The following is a 17,005-nucleotide window of genomic DNA, read 5'->3' as shown; positions in this document are numbered from 1 at the left end:
ATCTCCTTTTACGCCTTTTCAGGTGGCGCATTGTCATATACTCCCGTGTCCCAAACAATCATCTTGCCCGCACGTCGCCAATCCTCATTGAAGAAGCCGTTGAAGCCTCCCCAAACACGACGAATCTTGGACAACCCGAGGGCCTGCGCCTCTGGTGTCTTGATGAATTCATCTAGCCAAGGCTCAACACCCTCAAACCCGATGATGTAGCGAGGCACAGAGAGGGGCTTGGTCGGGCTGAACAGTTCCGTTGTGAGGAAAGGAATGGGGTTGTCATAAAAGCGGTCGGCCTCGTCGCGGTAGTTTTCTCGTTCAGGGGTATTCGGCTGAGTATGCAAGGGGGGTTCGCATGTGAGGGCGTAGGCGCGTAGGCCAGGGTAGACAAGGTGTGAGCGCCAGGGCGTAGAGTGGCAAGGCATGAGGAAGAGGGCAAAGAGCTCCTCCTCTTCATCTGGGGGCGAGGAGAAGCGTGTGGTTTGAGCGAGCTTTACTGAGTCTGGATGAATGCGCTCGTACTCATGGCGGAGGTACGAGAGGACGTTCAGAGGAGCAGGCTGGTGTAGGAAGGAGAGGTAACCGGCGAGGAAGATGTTGACGCCCAGGGCGGCGAGGAGGTAGGACTTGTTGCGGATTTGAGGGCGAGGATGGGGATTGTTGGTGGTGGGAGCGGGCTGTGAGGTGAAGAAGGAAGCGGCATATGGAGCGGCAAGAATGCTAAGCGCTGGGAGGAGAGGATAGATGAAGCGGACCTCTTTGTGGGAGATGACTGAGAGAGCGCCGATAGTGGTGAAGACGGTATACGCCAGGGTCTTGAGAGTGTTGAACTGGCTCACTGAGACGGCGGGGGCACTTGGCTTGTAGAGAGCGAGGAGCGCAAATGGGAGACTGGTGGTGCAGATAAGGGGAAGTCCCTGAAGGAGGTAGTAGTGCCAGGGGTTCCGGCCATAGAAGACGGCAAGGGACTTGGAGAGGTTAAAGTAGAGAAAGTTGTAAGGAGGGAACGTCCAGAAGCCAAAGTAGAGGCGGTCCGAAGTGATGGAGACGGCAAGGACAAGAGAACCGCACAAGATGGCCTCGCGCAGCAAGACGAGCACGGTAGAGGGCTTCAGAGGTGACGACCCTTGGAGAGAGATCCTAGTGAGAGTGACTAGCGCGATAGTAGCCCAGATGAGGAGGTTTGTCGGGCGGAGAATAACAGCAAAGGCGGCAAGGCAGAGAGATGCGCGGAGAGACCAGAGGTTACGGGGGAACAGGGGCTGGCTTGGGGTTCTCCTTTGTCGTCTGCGCAGCGCCGAGGAGCTCCCAGGGCCAGTAGTACAGAGCCATTACAGTAAGAGTCATCTCGAGGGAGTTTGAAAAAGTGCGGGTGGAGCAGTACCATTGCCAGGGATTGAAGAGCTGAAGAAAGAGCTAAAGGCGTGTCAGTAAGATGATTTCAAGAAAGGGGGAGTAACTTGCAGCAAAGAAGGAGACATTGCTGTTGTCGCCGTAGATGGACACGGCGAGCTGCCAGGTGTACCAGTCACCCAGGGCGGCGATACCAGCTTGGAGAGTGCGAGGAGCTGCAACAAGGATGGCGGCTCGGAGGATGCCCATGGGAAGGATATGGCTCGCGATGAAGTCGGCGGTGAGGTATGCGCCAGCGAAGAGGGCGGGATGGAGGGAGGATCGAAGTTGATGTTGCCATTCCTATGAAGGGTTAGAAGAATTTTATGATGAGGTGCATGTCAAAGATCAAGGTATAGGGTGTGAAAGTTAAGGGATTGGCTCATGAGCGAGCATGAGTTGATGGTGTAAGTGACAGAGGGGGTGATACAGCTCAACCAAAGCAAAGTCATGATAGATCAAGTTCCGGATCATGAGATGAGGACATAGACTCATGGCACGGGAAATAAACATACCCATGTTAGCCAAGCACCGCTCCGGGGACCAAAAGCCAGATCCCAAGCCGGCTCAAGAGACTGAAAGAACTCATCAGGTTGAAAAAAGGTGGCGATCCACCAAGCATTGATGAGACGGATGACGAATATATCACGCAGGAATACAGGACGGTTCCTCTGATTCCGAGCGCGATCCAAAGATGACGGCGGCGGTGGTGCCTGTATTGAAGGCATGATGGGCTGTCACTGTTGGTGCTGCTTCAATCGCTTGGTTGGAGACAGCTGGTCTGTTTCCATCTTGAGGATGTGACGTTGGTGCTGATTGGTTGGTTGTTGATCGTCATGTGTTGTCGGAGAGATGCGAGGTGGGTTTCACCAGCCACAGGTGTGCCACACCACTCACTACCACCAACGACCACGCACAGGACATCCGTACAGTATATGTTGGAATAACAAGCCGTGTTGGTATTGGTGTAACCTGTAGTCAGAATTAAGTGTAAGATTCAGTAGGAAATCGAAAAGATCGTTTGATAGTCTGACCATCAGTAAAGTATCTCTCACCATATCCTACACTCCCAAGATCTGGGCGAGCGTCATCATGGCCAAAATCGGATGATTGTGTACATTCCCCAGTCTTCTAAAAGCATGGACAATCTAATCGCGGCAAGAGAATAAAAAATTCAATTAAAAAAACATGCTCAGCTTCGGTCACCAATTCGGTACGTAATCGAGTTTGGTAGAAATGGCCGCCGGCGGCATCGTACGTAAAACCGTGAGGTGGTTGTTTGAAGTTTTGGTTGTGCCACAGTTCTGTGGGCCACTTGTGGATGGAGTTGGAGTTGATCAACTCTGCGCCTAGTCGATGAACTACTATGTTTTCTTAAGGAGAGTGCTTGTTCTAGAATATTTGGATGAATTTCCCCTTTGGGATCTCAACTTGAATGTATTCAAAAGTCTTGATACCTTTCATCTGGTAGACATTCGCGATTGAGACCGAGATAAGACTATGACAGTAGCGGTCAAGATACTCGGATACGACGACGGTGTTCGTCTACCGTTCCACGGAGGCGGGGGCGCCGGCGGCATTGGCGGAGTTAAGAGGATTTCTGGCGGAACAGGCGGGAAAGGGCGGAAAAAGTCGTTCAGCTATTGGGTGCGCCCCTATCTGTGGAGCTGGGCGGCGGAAGGGCGGAGGAGTGGGCGGTGTTCCCATCTGATCTCAGATGAGGCTCGCCCAAGCTGGGGAATGGTCTGATTGGTCGGGGATACCGTTGCAGAAGGAAGAGGGAATGTTTGTTGGTTGTGGGTGAGCCATGACGACATGGGATGATAGCTGTGGCATTGGCTTTGCAGAGCGTCTAGAGAATCTCTTGAGAAAATCTTTTTGTATAGTTACTATTCATCTGTCTTTACTCAATGTCAAGTCAATCTCCAACTGCCAGATCATGGCTCCTCGTAATATCCGACCCTCGATTGGTCGCCATTCAATTTAGCTTCTCCTCCAAGCTTGCATGACATGGCATGGCAGCACATTGCACCCTTGTCAAGTGGCCCCCCTCCATCCTCCATCATCCCCCCCTCTCACCCCAGATTCTGCTGTCATCAGGCAGAGCCTCTTGTGCCGGATCGACGACCTGTCGAAATTCTACACCGCAGACCGAACGCGGTAGGTTTTGTTTGCCGCGAGACAAAATATGTCAGGGCAAGAAGAGTCTAGACGCGTTGCCCTGTCAAAGCACGACGGAAACAGACGAGAACCCTCCACTTGGACTCTTATCCGAGTCAGACAGACCCTCCATCATGACATAGTTATCCATCTCTTTTCTTGATGCTTCCCATCTCCTCCTCCTCCGGCCGCCGGCGGCATCCCATCCCGCCTGGATTCCGCCGAGCTTGCCCTCCCCCCTGTCAAACAATCAATTCCTTTGCAACCTCCATGGGCGAATGCGCCCGCACCCGACGCTTGTTGGCTCTTCCCACTTGCACTTAGGGGTATAGTGTATAGACTCAATCGTCGGCCTCGGGCTTCTGCAGTAATAATTACCTAACAGGAGGTTAGAATCTTGGATCTGCTGACCTTGGATTGTGTTTTTTTCGTCGCCTCCGCCTCCGTTCCGCTCGCCGCTTCCGTCCTTAAAGAGCCTCGACATTCCCGCCTCGATTCAAGTGTTTTTCTTCCTCTTCATTCTTCTCTAGACTCAACAAGCAAGCGAACTGAACCTTGACCTTCATTCTTTCGCTCAACTCTTGAACTTGCTCCTGTCTCTTCAGTAGAGACCATACATCACATATCACATCAACTCCAACACCGCAATCATGTCTCAGACCAACGGCACCGTCTCTCGCTTCCACGCATCTTCCACCGAGAAGGCCATTGCCATTGAGGAGGAGTACGCCGCTCACAACTACCACCCTCTCCCCGTCGTCTTCTCCCGCGCCGAGGGCATCAACGTCTGGGACCCCGAGGGCCGCCACTACTATGACTTCCTCTCCGCCTACAGTGCCGTCAACCAGGGCCACTGCCACCCCGAGCTCGTCAAGGCCCTCGCCGACCAGGCCAGCCGTCTGACCCTCAGCTCGCGCGCCTTCTACAACGATGTCTTCCCCAAGTGGGCCGAGAAGGTCCGCGACGTCTTTGGCTACGACATGGTCCTGCCCATGTGCACTGGTGCTGAGGCTGTCGAGACCGCCATCAAGATTGCCCGCAAGTGGGCTTACAAGGTCAAGGGCGTTCCTCAGGAGAAGGCCTGGATCTTTGGTGCTTCCGAGAACTTCCACGGCCGAACCGTAAGTCAATTGATCTTGTTAGAAGCCAAGACAGAGAACTAACAAGATGCCCAGATGACCGCCATCACTCTCTCCGTCGACCCCGAGTCCAAGGCCAACTACGGTCCCTATGTCCCCAACATTGGCGCTTTCAACCCCTCCACCGGCAAGCCCATCCGATACAACAACATTGCCGATCTTGAGGAGGTTCTTGAGGCCCACGGCAAGGAGACCGCTGCCTTCATCTGCGAGCCCATCCAGGGTGAGGCCGGTGTCGTCGTCCCCGATGAGGGTTACCTCGAGCAGGTCCAGGCTCTCTGCACCAAGCACAACGTCCTCTTCATCTGCGACGAGATCCAGACCGGTATCGGCCGAACTGGCCGTATGCTCTGCTCCCAGTGGGCCAACATCAAGCCCGACCTCGTCACCCTCGGCAAGGCCATCTCTGGCGGTCTCTACCCCGTGAGCTGCGTCCTCAGCAGCAAGGAGATCATGCTGGTCGTCGAGCCCGGCACCCACGGCTCCACCTACGGAGGAAACCCCCTGGGCTGCGCTGTGTCCATCCGCGCCCTTGAGATCATGGAGGAGGAGGACCTCACTGCCAAGGCTGAGAAGCTTGGTCAGATCTTCCGTGACGGTCTCAAGGCCCTCAACACCCCCATCCTCAAGATTATCCGAGGAAAGGGTCTCCTGAACGCTGTCGTCATTGATGAGGAGGCTGCTAATGGCCGAACTGCCTGGGACCTCTGCCTGCTCCTCAAGAGCAAGGGTCTTCTTGCCAAGCCTACTCACGGCGACATCATCCGCTTCGCCCCTCCTCTGGTCATCACCGAGGAGGAGCTCCGCAAGGGTCTCGACATCATCGCCGAGGCCATCAAGGAGCTTCCCACCGTCGAGAAGGCCGCTGGTCACTAAACGAAGAAAAGAACAAAAAAAGACCAAAGATCAGACGCATCCGAGCGCGAGCTCATTGGAAAGAAAAAAGAACTTTGTGTTTTACATTTTGGGCATAGGCATCCAGGCATATGATGCGAAGGGGGAAAAAGCGAATGAGGACGAGAACATGAATTGCATGCATAGATACCAGATACCAGCATCAGTGATGCTCTGGGAAGGCGTTTTAACGGGAGTTCCATAGTCGGCCGATTGGCCTTGTACAGGTTGGATAGCCCGCGATGAAATAAAATGCAGTTATTCTCCTAAGTTGTTTGTGTCATGACTTGATTGTGAAGATTCTACCGGAGTGTTCAAGAGGCTTCCTCTATCATTGAGATGAGGTTCTGTGTCGATCTAAATGTTACTCTGCCATCTAGGACTCTTCATGACAAACTGCATTATTAAACAAGCTTTGAATGTACCTTGATAGGTAGTATAATGAGTAGCCAACTTGATGAATATGCACATTGTGAAACCATCATCAAGGTTGCATGCCTACCTAGGTAGCACCAAGACACCTCTCTAAGCTCCAGGGCTACTACTACCCTTTGTCTCAGGATCATGTCCGCGTCAAGCCGACAATTGATGATTCACAACCCTACAATCAATTACACTTTCAAAGACGCCAAAAGCATCATGTCTCACAGTGTCCCCAGATGGAAGGAGAATGGGCCCCGCAGCCGGACGCCGGATCGGTGGGCCCTTGAAACACGGCGATACGGGCCCGCCGAATCCACGGCATCCGAGAGGTCCGGGCAGAAGCGCCCACCGATTCGACCACAGACACAAGGGCGTGCATTCCTCGGGTCTCCGGCGCCTACGAATGGTGGGGCTAACTTTTCCCCTATGACAAAAAAGATGCAGGGTTAGAAGTGTGTGAGTGTGAGCAGCCATAATTTCATGCACTGTATATCTCGGTTCCAGTTTGGTTGGGGACGAACGCGTGGCATGCGGCGTATGGGAAAGAAGGAGACATGTGCGTGTATCTGAAGAGGGGGTTTGAGAGGTTGAGGGCCTCATATGATGGACAAGGTGACACTCCGATGTAGCGCCTTGGGGTTACCTGAAGAATACTACATGGAAGACGGTCCTACAAACGGACGGGGGGATTTTGGCTACGCATGTCATTTACGACAGGAGGTGGGCAATGAGGCCATTGACGGGCAGGCAAACCGGCGCCAGTAATGGGGATAGTTCTAGGTGTCGTGGTTGCTCTTACAATCGTATGTTACACCCAGGACCCTAACGAAGGAAGAGAACCGTCTTTGCACCATGGCGGGAATAAAGCGTAGGAGAGGCATTTATGATGGGGGGACTTGACTGAAACGGGCTCAGAAAGTGACGCCATCTTGGCATCTGAGACCCCGTGGTGATGTGCAGCGGAGATAAAACAGAAGCCCCAAGGCTCAAGAATGGAGCAGAAGCGAGTCAAGGACCGCCCGATGCACGTCCTCTTTTTGATTTGAGAAAAGCAGCCTCTTTAGCGTCGAAGCGTGGACGAGCTGTCGCCAGTAAATGCACGTGTGCTGAGCGTCTCGGTCAGGCACCGCGGCCTCCATCAGGTGATGGACGACATGAGGAAGCGTGAGTGGTCAATGGAGTCTGGGGCCATTGGTCCCTTGTGTTTAGTTTGGTCTTTTTTGAGGTGGCATATTGTGTATTGGGTGTGAGGAGCAGCGTGGGGGGAACACGAGGGATGATGATGATGATGGGTGGTTGTCTGTAGATGGCTGTGAAAGGCGGGGATGGGATATCGTGATGGGACGTTTGTTGGAGGTTGCTGAACCGCCGCTACCTATGTAGGTGGAATCGATAAAGGAAGGACACGAGAGCCAGAGATAAGAGAATAAGCCTGGGCGATTGCATCGTGTAGATCCGATCGAGAACTGGGGCACGTCTGAAGACCTACTGTAAGCAGGTAAGGCAGATGATAGTCGTTGCACTGCAGGCCAAGCAAATATCCATCCGCAGATAGGTGCTTTGAGGAGACAAGAGGGTAAATCCGCGGGCACCCACGCAGGCAGCACAGCGCAGCGCAGCACCTTTATCAACCCATCGTGATTTCTGCCCTCTTTTAAGTTGACGAGGCAACACGCCTCTGCCTAGCGGCGTCTAGCAGCCGATGCGGCGTCCCAACGACCCCGTGGCAGAGCCAGAAACAGGGGCATGATGATGACGATCAGGGCGGGCAATGACGAAGCCGGGCTGAATAATGACGGGATCTTGGGGCTTTTCCCGCTTTCCTGACATGGTGAGTTTCTGTGAACGCAATAACAGAATACCGCCATCAGATCACGACCTCTCTTGCACACTCTGTCGCCCTGCTGGCGTGATAAGCCTCTGGTTGGACCTGCCCCTGTACATCTATTGCTGATGGAGTGAGTGTCTCACCCTTCTGCGATGGGTGGATGGGTGGATTGGGTGCTATCATCGATATCTCCATTCTAGCCGTCCAATTGCTGACCAGCAAGACTGCCCACCCATCCTCTTCAGACGGACGAAAAGAGACGATTCACGCTTCTCGCGCGCCGTGGTCGAGCAAAGTCCTACAGCACTTCTTGTCTCAGCGGATTCCCCAAATAGGAACCGGCAGCTGCAGGGCTCTCGGCTGGAGCGCAGCCAAAGCGTAAAGCGCATGGATGGGGTAACATGCGCCCAGGGCATGATAACGAGACACAGATTGATTGCCGTCTGGATCTGTTTTTGGTTCGGACCCGTCAGGCCATGGGGTAGACAATGGCGAGTACGGGTTTCCGATCCCGAGAATGCCATCAGCGGTGGGTGCGTGATTGCGAGCGGGTGAGCGTCTGCTGACGCCATTTCGTCTCCAGCAAGTTTCGCCATCTGGGGGGCTTGGCCATCACCCGTCGGTTGAATGCCGTTTCCGTGACGAGCAGGTACAGCGAGCTATCTCCGGGGAGCGGTAAACAGGGGAAATGCCCGTCAAACTCACTCTTTTGCTCTTCCGTCAACAAACAAGACAAGCCCCGGCATGTGTTCTGTCCCCCGGGCCGGGGCTTGTCCTATCTTTTTCTATCGGCGGCGATCATGTTTCCCACCCCGGCCTGGCCTGGTTTGGCGGCGCGGCTTGTCGTACCTCGTGGCAGGTAGCGCCGTAGCGGGCCATGGCGCCCATGGGGAGAAACCTGGCCAACCCGGGCTGGAGACGGATCAGTGGTGATAAGGGGGAAGTCGCTGGGCGATAGCAGCGAGAGTCCGGGAACTGATAACGCTGGCATCGTCACCGTGATAAGCACCCGGCATCATCCACCCTACGCTACGGGTGTTTCTGGGGAAGAAGTGTTCCCTCTTGCACAGCACAACAATAGTTAAGCTTAGGTTGGATGGACGGAGAGGTGGACGCGTGAGTGCAGTGACCGGAGTGGTGGGGCCGAAGGTACCTCGGTACCTGTCTTGTACTGTAACTCGAAAGCCATGAGGCAGACGGATGGAATCCAATGAAACCCTCGTGTCAAGTCATAAAACAGGGCTAGCTGAGGCTTCAAGACCGATGACGGGATGCCGTGACTTTGACTCTCGAATAAGGGGACGAGAGCAAAGTGGGAAAAAACAAATGCCTGAGGCCCATGTCTCAAGGCATCATCATTCATCTTTACCCCCATCACAAGGCATCTCTTTTTTACCCCAGGTCAGGCAACAACTGCCCTCGAGGCACCCGCGTACTCGCAATCCAATGTCGACGAGCAAGTGTTGGCTTTAGCTCAACCAAGGTGGTTTAGCTCTGGCAGGCCCCGTCCTATCACGCATCATGACTGCTTCGGGTTCGGCTGCTCTTTTCTGTCATTGCTGGCTGACTGACTGACTCACTCTCCTCGTTCGTTCGCTTCCCTCCCCCAGGCTGCTGGCCTGGTCTGTCTGCTCCGGCTCTTGTCACCCTTGAATCCTGGTCCGAGGGCATGGCATGGATGGGGGGGACACTCCTGCTTTGGGTGTATCACGGGGTCGATCAAAAGGGATCAATACCAGTTGCTTTTTGGCTGGCCCCCCGCAGAGCTGGTTCTTTTGTTCGCTTAGAGAGTTGCGTCTATTCGACAGAATCTCTTTCATTCCCTTGGAAGAGAGTAAAAGAAAAAAAAATACAAGTCACCAGGCGTCAAAAGTCATTGGGGACTGGTACTCCATCTCGAGGCTCCGTCTACCACCTCCACGATCCCCTGCGTGAGCCTGCGTCCCAGCTTAGCTTCCCACCCCCTTCCAGTCCTTCCATTGCGATGGAGCCCTGGGTCATGGATGGCAGGCTGTTGCAGGCTAGACAGGATACATGACCCAGATACTTATGCCCCGGGTCTTGTTCCCACACAAATCTCAAGTACCCGCCCACCGGGTCGTGACCTTGGATGCTGCTGGCCCACCCCATGTGCCAGACTGTGTGCCCCCTGGTTGATCGGAGTCGCCCCGGGCAGCCAGCCAGCCCCAGGACCCCTCTGACGCCTGCGGCAGTTCCCTTGGGTGGACGCGCTAAAGAGGTACTCGTGGGCTACTTTTGGTGTCGCGTTGTGTTTCTGTTTCCGCAGGGCAGGGCAGGCGTCCACTCCGTCAATCGATTCAAAGCCTCCATCCCAGCCCTGGGCCCCATTATGGATCCTCATCCTGATGCGCCCTTCTAGAAACCCGGCTGGCTCCAGCTCAGTTCAATCACTCACGGATTGTCAGCCTGCGGGTGCAGAGTCTATTGTGTCCAGGTACCCATCGACTTGACTTTCTTTTAGCTTCGTCAGCCTTGATTCTTCTCTTTGCTCTCCTTTCCCATACCGGGCCCCTTGTCTTTTAAACTCTTGTCTCTCTTTCGTCCCTTCTAACACAGCCGCCTCCGTTGCCGCTCCCGTGGATGTGTGTGACGCAACGCAACGCAACCCTCCACCCGTCGTCTCTCGCACACAACCCAAACCCGTTTCAGCAACCCCCAAGCAGCAGCGACAGTGCATACAGCGCAGTGGCCAGCCCTCCATCCCGGGCTCCCTACGAATAATCGACCTGCATAATTCTAGACTCTAGCTCTTCTCTGGAAAGTGGACGTGGACGATAACATCCATCAAAGCAACCGACCGAGTCACCGCCTCTGCTCGTTGCTTCTTGACGGCTCTCTTTTGCGTCGTCTAACCGCCCCATCCGCCTCCAGACTGATACCATTCGCCTCCGATCACGCTCTCCGAACCCTCCAGCTCGTCGTCCGCTCCAGCTCTCGACTCAGGTCAACGGCCACTCTCGTATCGCGCCGGCCGCCAACGCCTACGCCTCGAACCGCCTCAGACGCCCTTCCGTGTTAGTCACCTGCCCGCCCCCATCTCATCCGTCCTGCGTCCTATTCCCATCCTGTCCTATCCTATCCCGTCGCACCAGCACCAGCACCGCACCAACACCAACACCAGCGCAGCGCAAGTACCCTAGCGAGCTAGGTCTAGGTCCCCCCCGGCCACCGTCTCCCGGCTCTGCTTCTCGCCCTTGTCGCTCGCTATAGAATCATTAGATCATACCGACCAAGGCCGCGATCGCCGTCGCCTTGCCGTCACCATCGCTGTCACTGTCACACGCATCCCCCAGAACTTCATACCTCTTCCACCCTCCTCGACCTTTCACTCTTATCCTTCCTGTCCTCGCATTCGCCCTCGGCCTCGACCTCGTCTCGTTCTACCCTCCACTAACGCTTGTGTTTGGCTCGATACTGCAGTGCAGGCGCGCACCGAGTCAAGTCCGGTCCACCCTTTCGGATACCTACAGCAGCACCTACCTACCCAGGTGCCTTTGCGCTGCTCTCGTCTCTCCCCCATCCGTCCTCGGCCATCCACACAAGCAAGGAACATTCGTCCTCACCGACTGCTTGCTTGTCCATCAACTGTCAGCCTAGACTTGGCAGCTCTGCCCCGTACCTGGCACCTTCGATCCGGTTGATAATCATCCCCCCGACCGCTCTGCCTCGTTCTCGTGTCTTCTATCTGAGCTCGGCTCTCTCAACTGCTCCCCATCCCATCGATTACATGACGACCTCATCTGCGGCCGACGTCTTCCGAATCTTATAGGCCTTAGGGCTACAACAGAGCTCGACAGTCTTCCTGCCATCGACAACACCAACAGGAAGCCATGGCGGGCCCACAGGAGTCTACCACCTCCTCGGGGTCCAGGAAGTCGGGCGGACGTGCCGTAGGACAATTCAACATTGGCTCCGAGATTGGCAAAGGCAGCTTTGCCCAGGTGTATCTGGGCTGGCATAAGGTACGACCAAGCTTTCCTTGTCTCCTCGGCCTGCTCCCCCAACATTGCACCATGTTGCGCTGCTTGCTGGTGCAGCTCCATCACCTTGGTAACTTGTCAGTCATCAACTCGGTATCACGCGAACTTTAGCTCGAAACACTACTTCATCTATTACATTTCCCATCAGTAGCTAACAAAGGTTCATCGAATAGGAAACCAAGGCCGCCGTCGCCATCAAATCCGTCGAGCTGGAACGGCTAAACAAGAAGCTCAGAGAGAACCTATATGGCGAAATCCAAATCCTCAAGACATTACGCCATCCCCACATCGTCGCCCTCCATGACTGCCTCGAGTCAGCAACACATATCAACCTCGTCATGGAGTATTGCGAGCTTGGCGACCTGTCCCTGTTTATCAAGAAGCGAGAGAAGCTCGCCACCCACCCTGCCACTCATGATATGGCACGCAAGTATCCCAGCGCACCGAATTCCGGTCTTCACGAGGTCGTTATTCGACATTTCCTGAAGCAACTAACCAGTGCTCTCGAGTTCCTGCGTCAAAAGAATTACGTCCATCGCGATGTCAAGCCCCAAAATCTGTTGCTGCTGCCCTCACAGGCATTCCGGGATCACAGAGGTCGGCCAGTCATGAAGGCCAGCCAGGGCTCAATGATTCCCATCGCTGGCCTCCCGTCCCTTCCCATGCTCAAGCTCGCCGACTTCGGTTTCGCCCGTGTGCTTCCCTCCACTTCCCTAGCCGATACGCTCTGTGGGTCCCCCCTGTACATGGCCCCAGAAATTCTCCGATACGAGCGATATGACGCGAAAGCCGATCTTTGGTCTGTGGGAACGGTACTCTATGAGATGAGCACAGGTCGTCCTCCGTTCCGGGCTAGAAACCATGTCGAATTGTTGAGAAAGATCGAGGGCGCTGAGGATGTCATCAAGTTCCCGAGGGAGGTAACTATCAGTGCTGACCTCAAGGCGCTGATTCGAAGCCTGCTCAAGCGAAGTCCGGTCGAGCGCATCAGCTTTGAGAACTTCTTCAACCATTCTGTTGTTACGAGCCCAATTCCCGGTCTGGTGGAGGATGATATTCCCCACCCGAGGAAGAGGAAGAGGAACCGGAACCGGAATCTCAGGCGTTGCAGACAATTCATCAGGGGCAGAGGCTCTCGTCAGCGTCACGCAGCCCACGACATACCGGGCAAGAATCACCACGTGAGGGTGTGGCATCCAGGTCGCCCAGAGACCGCCATCCAAGGTCGCCACAAGCAGGAAGCCCAGGTGAAGGTCGATACCCTCGGCAAACGCCTGAAGGCCACCGGGCGACTGGCAGTTCTCCTCGTGAACTTGCAGAGGGCTTGGGCATCCGTCGCCCTGTGCCTCATCATGCAGCATCGGCACCCAACCAAGCACGCCTCCAGGACCGGGTAACTGGTCGTGATAAGGTCTCACCACCCACGTCCCTTTTGAGAGAGGCGCGCAGGGGCCGAGCATCGAGCAATCCGCCAATTTCAGAGGAGGAAAAGGCAGCTCAGGATGTCGCCCTAGAGCGAGAATACGTTGTTGTTGAGAGGCGCCACGTCGAGGTCAATGCCCTCGCTGATGAGTTGGCGGCCAACGAGAAGTTGGGTGACAATGGCTCGCATAGATCCGGACCCCTGGCTCGACGATACACGCAGCAGGGAGCACCCAACTCGACGACAGGGGCAGTTCCAACTCCATCTTCACGAACCGCCTTGGTAGCTCAAGGACGGCATGACCGGAGGTCGTCGTATGAAAAAGCTCTCTCCGCTAGTCCCGGATCGGCCTCGAGTGCCATCTCCAAGGCTATCCAGGATGCCAGCCTCCGCCTTTTTGGCTTCAGGGTTTCACCTGGACGAGGCCAGAAGGGGCCATCTCCCCCACTTTACCAGGCGTTCCCGGCATATCCGACTCCGCAAACATCGGCCGGATTGCTCGGTGACGGTAAAAGTACCCACAGCACCGATGAGGATGGACGAGCTGCGCAGACCATTGAAGAGTTTGCCACGCGAAGCGATTGTGTGTATGGCTTCGCTGAGGTCAAGTATAAGCAGCTCGTTCCTCTAGCGCCGTCGGCAGATCATGGACTGGGCGGTCTTGAGCCCGAACAGATGGTGACGGAAGAAGAAGGCCTCACGGTTGAGGCTATTGTTGCGCTGTCGGAGGAGGCCCTTGTCCTGTATGTGAAGTCGCTCACACTCCTCGCCAGAGCCATGGACATAGCGAGTCTCTGGTGGTCCAAGAAGAGCCGAGGAGAGCCAGGAACGGGGCTATCAGCAGCGACTGCTCAGACGGTTGTGCAGCGTATCAATGCCGTGGTGCAATGGGTTCGACAACGCTTCAACGAGGTGTTGGAGAAGTCGGAGGTTGTCCGCCTGAAGCTCATGGAGGCACAGAAGCAACTGCCTGAGGACCACCCGAGCCACCCATCGAACCACGGAACCGAGTCGATTGCCTCTACTACGGGATCGACGATGAAGCAGGTTTATCTTACACCGGGCATCAGCGCCGAGAAACTTATGTACGATCGGGCACTTGAGATGAGCCGTGCGGCAGCGATTGATGAAGTCACCAACGAGAATCTCGGCGGTTGTGAGATTTCCTACATCACTGCGATCCGCATGCTCGAGGCGGTACTGGACAGTGATGAGGATCCTCAGATGGAGAAGAGGAAGCTGTCCACGGGCAAGGAAGCCGACAATGCTGTCAGGGAAACGAACGGCGGTGAACTTGACAGTGACGAGGAGGCTCATGTTCGAAAGAGTAAGTGACACTCCTGAACTGGCGGTTTCAGAGTTGGGAGCTAACAGATGAATAGTGATCAAGATGATCACAGGACGGCTCGGCGCTGTTCGTAAGAAGAAGCAGATGATCGCAGAGGCCAACAGCCATGTTCAACATGCCTACCAGCAGGCGCCACGCCGACGAAGCGGCGATGTGACACCACGCAGCGTTCCTTCACATGCATCCTCGTGAGTGAGGGGGTTGACGAAGTGATGGCGAAGCACCATGAAATACGCGACGATATTCATCATACCATTCTAAAAACCCTATGGGTTTACATGTGTTACTCGCCATCATATTTGGGATTCAGGGCGTCACGGGAGCTCGGCCTGCGGCTCACAGAAGCAGGCCAGCAGATTGTCACCGAGTATACCTAGGTATAGGATCTATCTATATGGAGCGGGCGTTTGGGATTGTTTTGATTTAGGCATTGGACGGAGAGATCTCATTGGAGGGCGTTTCTGGATTGCTTTTCACTTGCTGCTCGTTTTGCTTTCAGTGCGGAAATATTGAAAGCCCTGGAAGCCGTTCCTTGACCTGTTGGCATAGGGGCCTTGCCATACGTGGCATGGCATGGCAGATTAGGAGGAGGACAAAGAAGGTGTGCTACCAGGCACTGCCGAGTGCTTCCAGGGCTGGTTGCTAGAGATGACACCCATCTCTGTTTGTGTTGGCAAGTTCACGGCGGTGCTTGGCACCGTCCAAGGTGCAAGGATTGGCTAGGGAGAAGCCTCTCATTCGTGTTACGATATGGAAGATGTATAGGGACATCAGCATTCCCAAAGAACAAAAAAATGACAACTTCTAGGTTTCCGAGGTTGGAAATCTGGGTCACAATACCTGGTCCACGGTGACTGCTTCGGTGGAGGTGATGGTAACGAACAAGTGTTTACGTGGAAGATGATATTGCATGTACAGGCAGAACTTGGGCAGCTCAAGAGTGGTCACGATTTTGAGTCACTAGGTGTTTCTAGGTTGTGCACTTTCTGCATTGATCATTCACATTGCAGATTGCATCGAATTTCTTTGTTCTGCTGCAGATACGGACAACGCAGGCTTGTTCACCATCTTCAGCCCACGCCACCAAAATTCACCTCGCATATAAACCAACACACATGAGCTTCATAGCCACGTCACCTTTTGTCCATTCCGCCTCGTCTATAAAGAAAAACTCGTGAGTTGACTCCCCAGCTCTGAACTAAAACCTTTCCCAGATATACCAAGAACCAACCATTCGTCCATCACACCATGCCCAGTAACAACGATACGGCCGATCCCCCGGGGCCTCCGCCGCCTCGAGCGCCCCCTGACCTCCTCACAATGGTCAAACTTGTCTTTTCCATTCGCGTAAACGCCGTCCTCTGCCAGCGTAAAGAAGCAGCAGACAGAGAAGTTGACGAATACTACCGCATTCGGGACGAAGAAGATGCCAAGGTCGTTGTAAAGCCAATACGCCAAGCAGCAAGGGATTTGGAAGAGCGGAAGGAGGCTATGCGCAAACCTGCCCCCTATATCTACCGTCGTCCGGAGCTGGACCCTCGTGAGAAGCTCACGTGGACCGAGATTGATCGCCTCATGGACGCCGAGGTGGAGAAGGAGGTCACCGTGGGACTCGGGTTGAAGCGCGCAGAGGGCGAGACGTGGAAGGGGTATTGCCAACGCATGAGGGATCTTGAAATTCGTCTCGATGAGTGGATCAGCATCGAGTACTTTCGTCAGCAGAACGGTCCGCTACGATACATGGATGGTATGCCGGTGAGCCTGATAGCCGTTCATCGTCACGTACGTCCTATAAAGCCACCCAAGCCGACCAAGAGGAAGCCATGTCTGCAGTGCAAAGCCCGAGGACTGCCGTGCTCGCGGACGCTCGACTTGAAGTACGGGCCCACGGCGTACCGAAATCCGAAAAAGGAGGACTGTTCGAGATGTAAGAGGAACGGGGATCGGTGTCTGATCATGTGGGATTGGCAGACGGACGATGGCGAGGACCATAAGATTTGGAAGTATACCGGGGGTCCTAGAGAGGATCAAGCCGATTGTGTCAAGAAGTGGATGGAAAAGATCAAAGAGAGCCAACGCATCCAGCCACTCCCAGCTTGGCACGAGAATGATCACTCTGAGAATGTGAGGGACGACGAGTATCAACCTAAGGGCTGGTGGAATGTGTTGAAGGATGGACTCACTGAGTGGTGATGATTTGTAGATAGCAACCTTGTTTGCCTGTATAAACTTCAGTTCCATAGGTACATGGGCCAAAGAGAGCATCGCGCCAGATTCATAAACCCATTTCCCAGGTTCCTCTCCATAATTGCGCTTCCTCAGATCCTCCTTGATGTGGCCAGATCCTCGACGTGAAATTCATTCGTTAATTCATCCGTTAAACGCCCGTTTACCTGTTCCCGT

The 17,005-nt window shown here is 54.6% G+C and overlaps 4 protein-coding genes across 4 annotated transcripts; 3 read left to right on the top strand and 1 right to left on the bottom strand.

Annotated features, from left to right (window-relative positions):
* Nucleotides 1-8: 8 nt before the first annotated feature.
* Nucleotides 9-2,114, bottom strand: MRS44_010222 (uncharacterized protein; the record flags this gene model as incomplete). Its single annotated transcript, XM_065620041.1, has 4 exons — nucleotides 9-1,256; nucleotides 1,319-1,410; nucleotides 1,455-1,689; nucleotides 1,902-2,114. The coding sequence occupies 4 exons, from the start codon at nucleotides 2,112-2,114 to the stop codon at nucleotides 9-11; spliced, it is 1,788 nt and encodes a 595-aa protein (XP_065476230.1).
* Nucleotides 2,115-4,196: 2,082 nt separating this feature from the next.
* MRS44_010221 (uncharacterized protein) lies at nucleotides 4,197-5,561 on the top strand (the record flags this gene model as incomplete). Its single annotated transcript, XM_065620040.1, has 2 exons — nucleotides 4,197-4,667; nucleotides 4,722-5,561. 2 exons carry the CDS (start codon nucleotides 4,197-4,199, stop codon nucleotides 5,559-5,561), a joined length of 1,311 nt encoding a protein of 436 aa, XP_065476229.1.
* A 6,120-nt stretch (nucleotides 5,562-11,681) lies between these two features.
* On the top strand, nucleotides 11,682-14,979 carry MRS44_010220 (uncharacterized protein; the record flags this gene model as incomplete). The annotated part of the gene is made up of 5 exons (XM_065620039.1): nucleotides 11,682-11,813; nucleotides 12,005-13,224; nucleotides 13,281-14,581; nucleotides 14,637-14,790; nucleotides 14,913-14,979. The coding sequence occupies 5 exons, from the start codon at nucleotides 11,682-11,684 to the stop codon at nucleotides 14,977-14,979; spliced, it is 2,874 nt and encodes a 957-aa protein (XP_065476228.1).
* An 871-nt stretch (nucleotides 14,980-15,850) lies between these two features.
* MRS44_010219 (uncharacterized protein) lies at nucleotides 15,851-16,795 on the top strand (the record flags this gene model as incomplete). Its single annotated transcript, XM_046281272.2, has 1 exon — nucleotides 15,851-16,795. One exon carries the CDS (start codon nucleotides 15,851-15,853, stop codon nucleotides 16,793-16,795), a length of 945 nt encoding a protein of 314 aa, XP_046131339.2.
* Between the last annotated feature and the right edge of the window lie 210 nt (nucleotides 16,796-17,005).

The sequence above is a fragment of the Fusarium solani genome, assembly GCF_023522795.1.
Source record: "Fusarium solani strain SB1 chromosome Unknown bctg00000006, whole genome shotgun sequence".
NCBI lineage: Eukaryota > Fungi > Ascomycota > Sordariomycetes > Hypocreales > Nectriaceae > Fusarium > Fusarium solani.
Note: the sequence above shows the minus strand (reverse complement) of the source record. Positions and strands in the feature narration are given on the sequence as shown.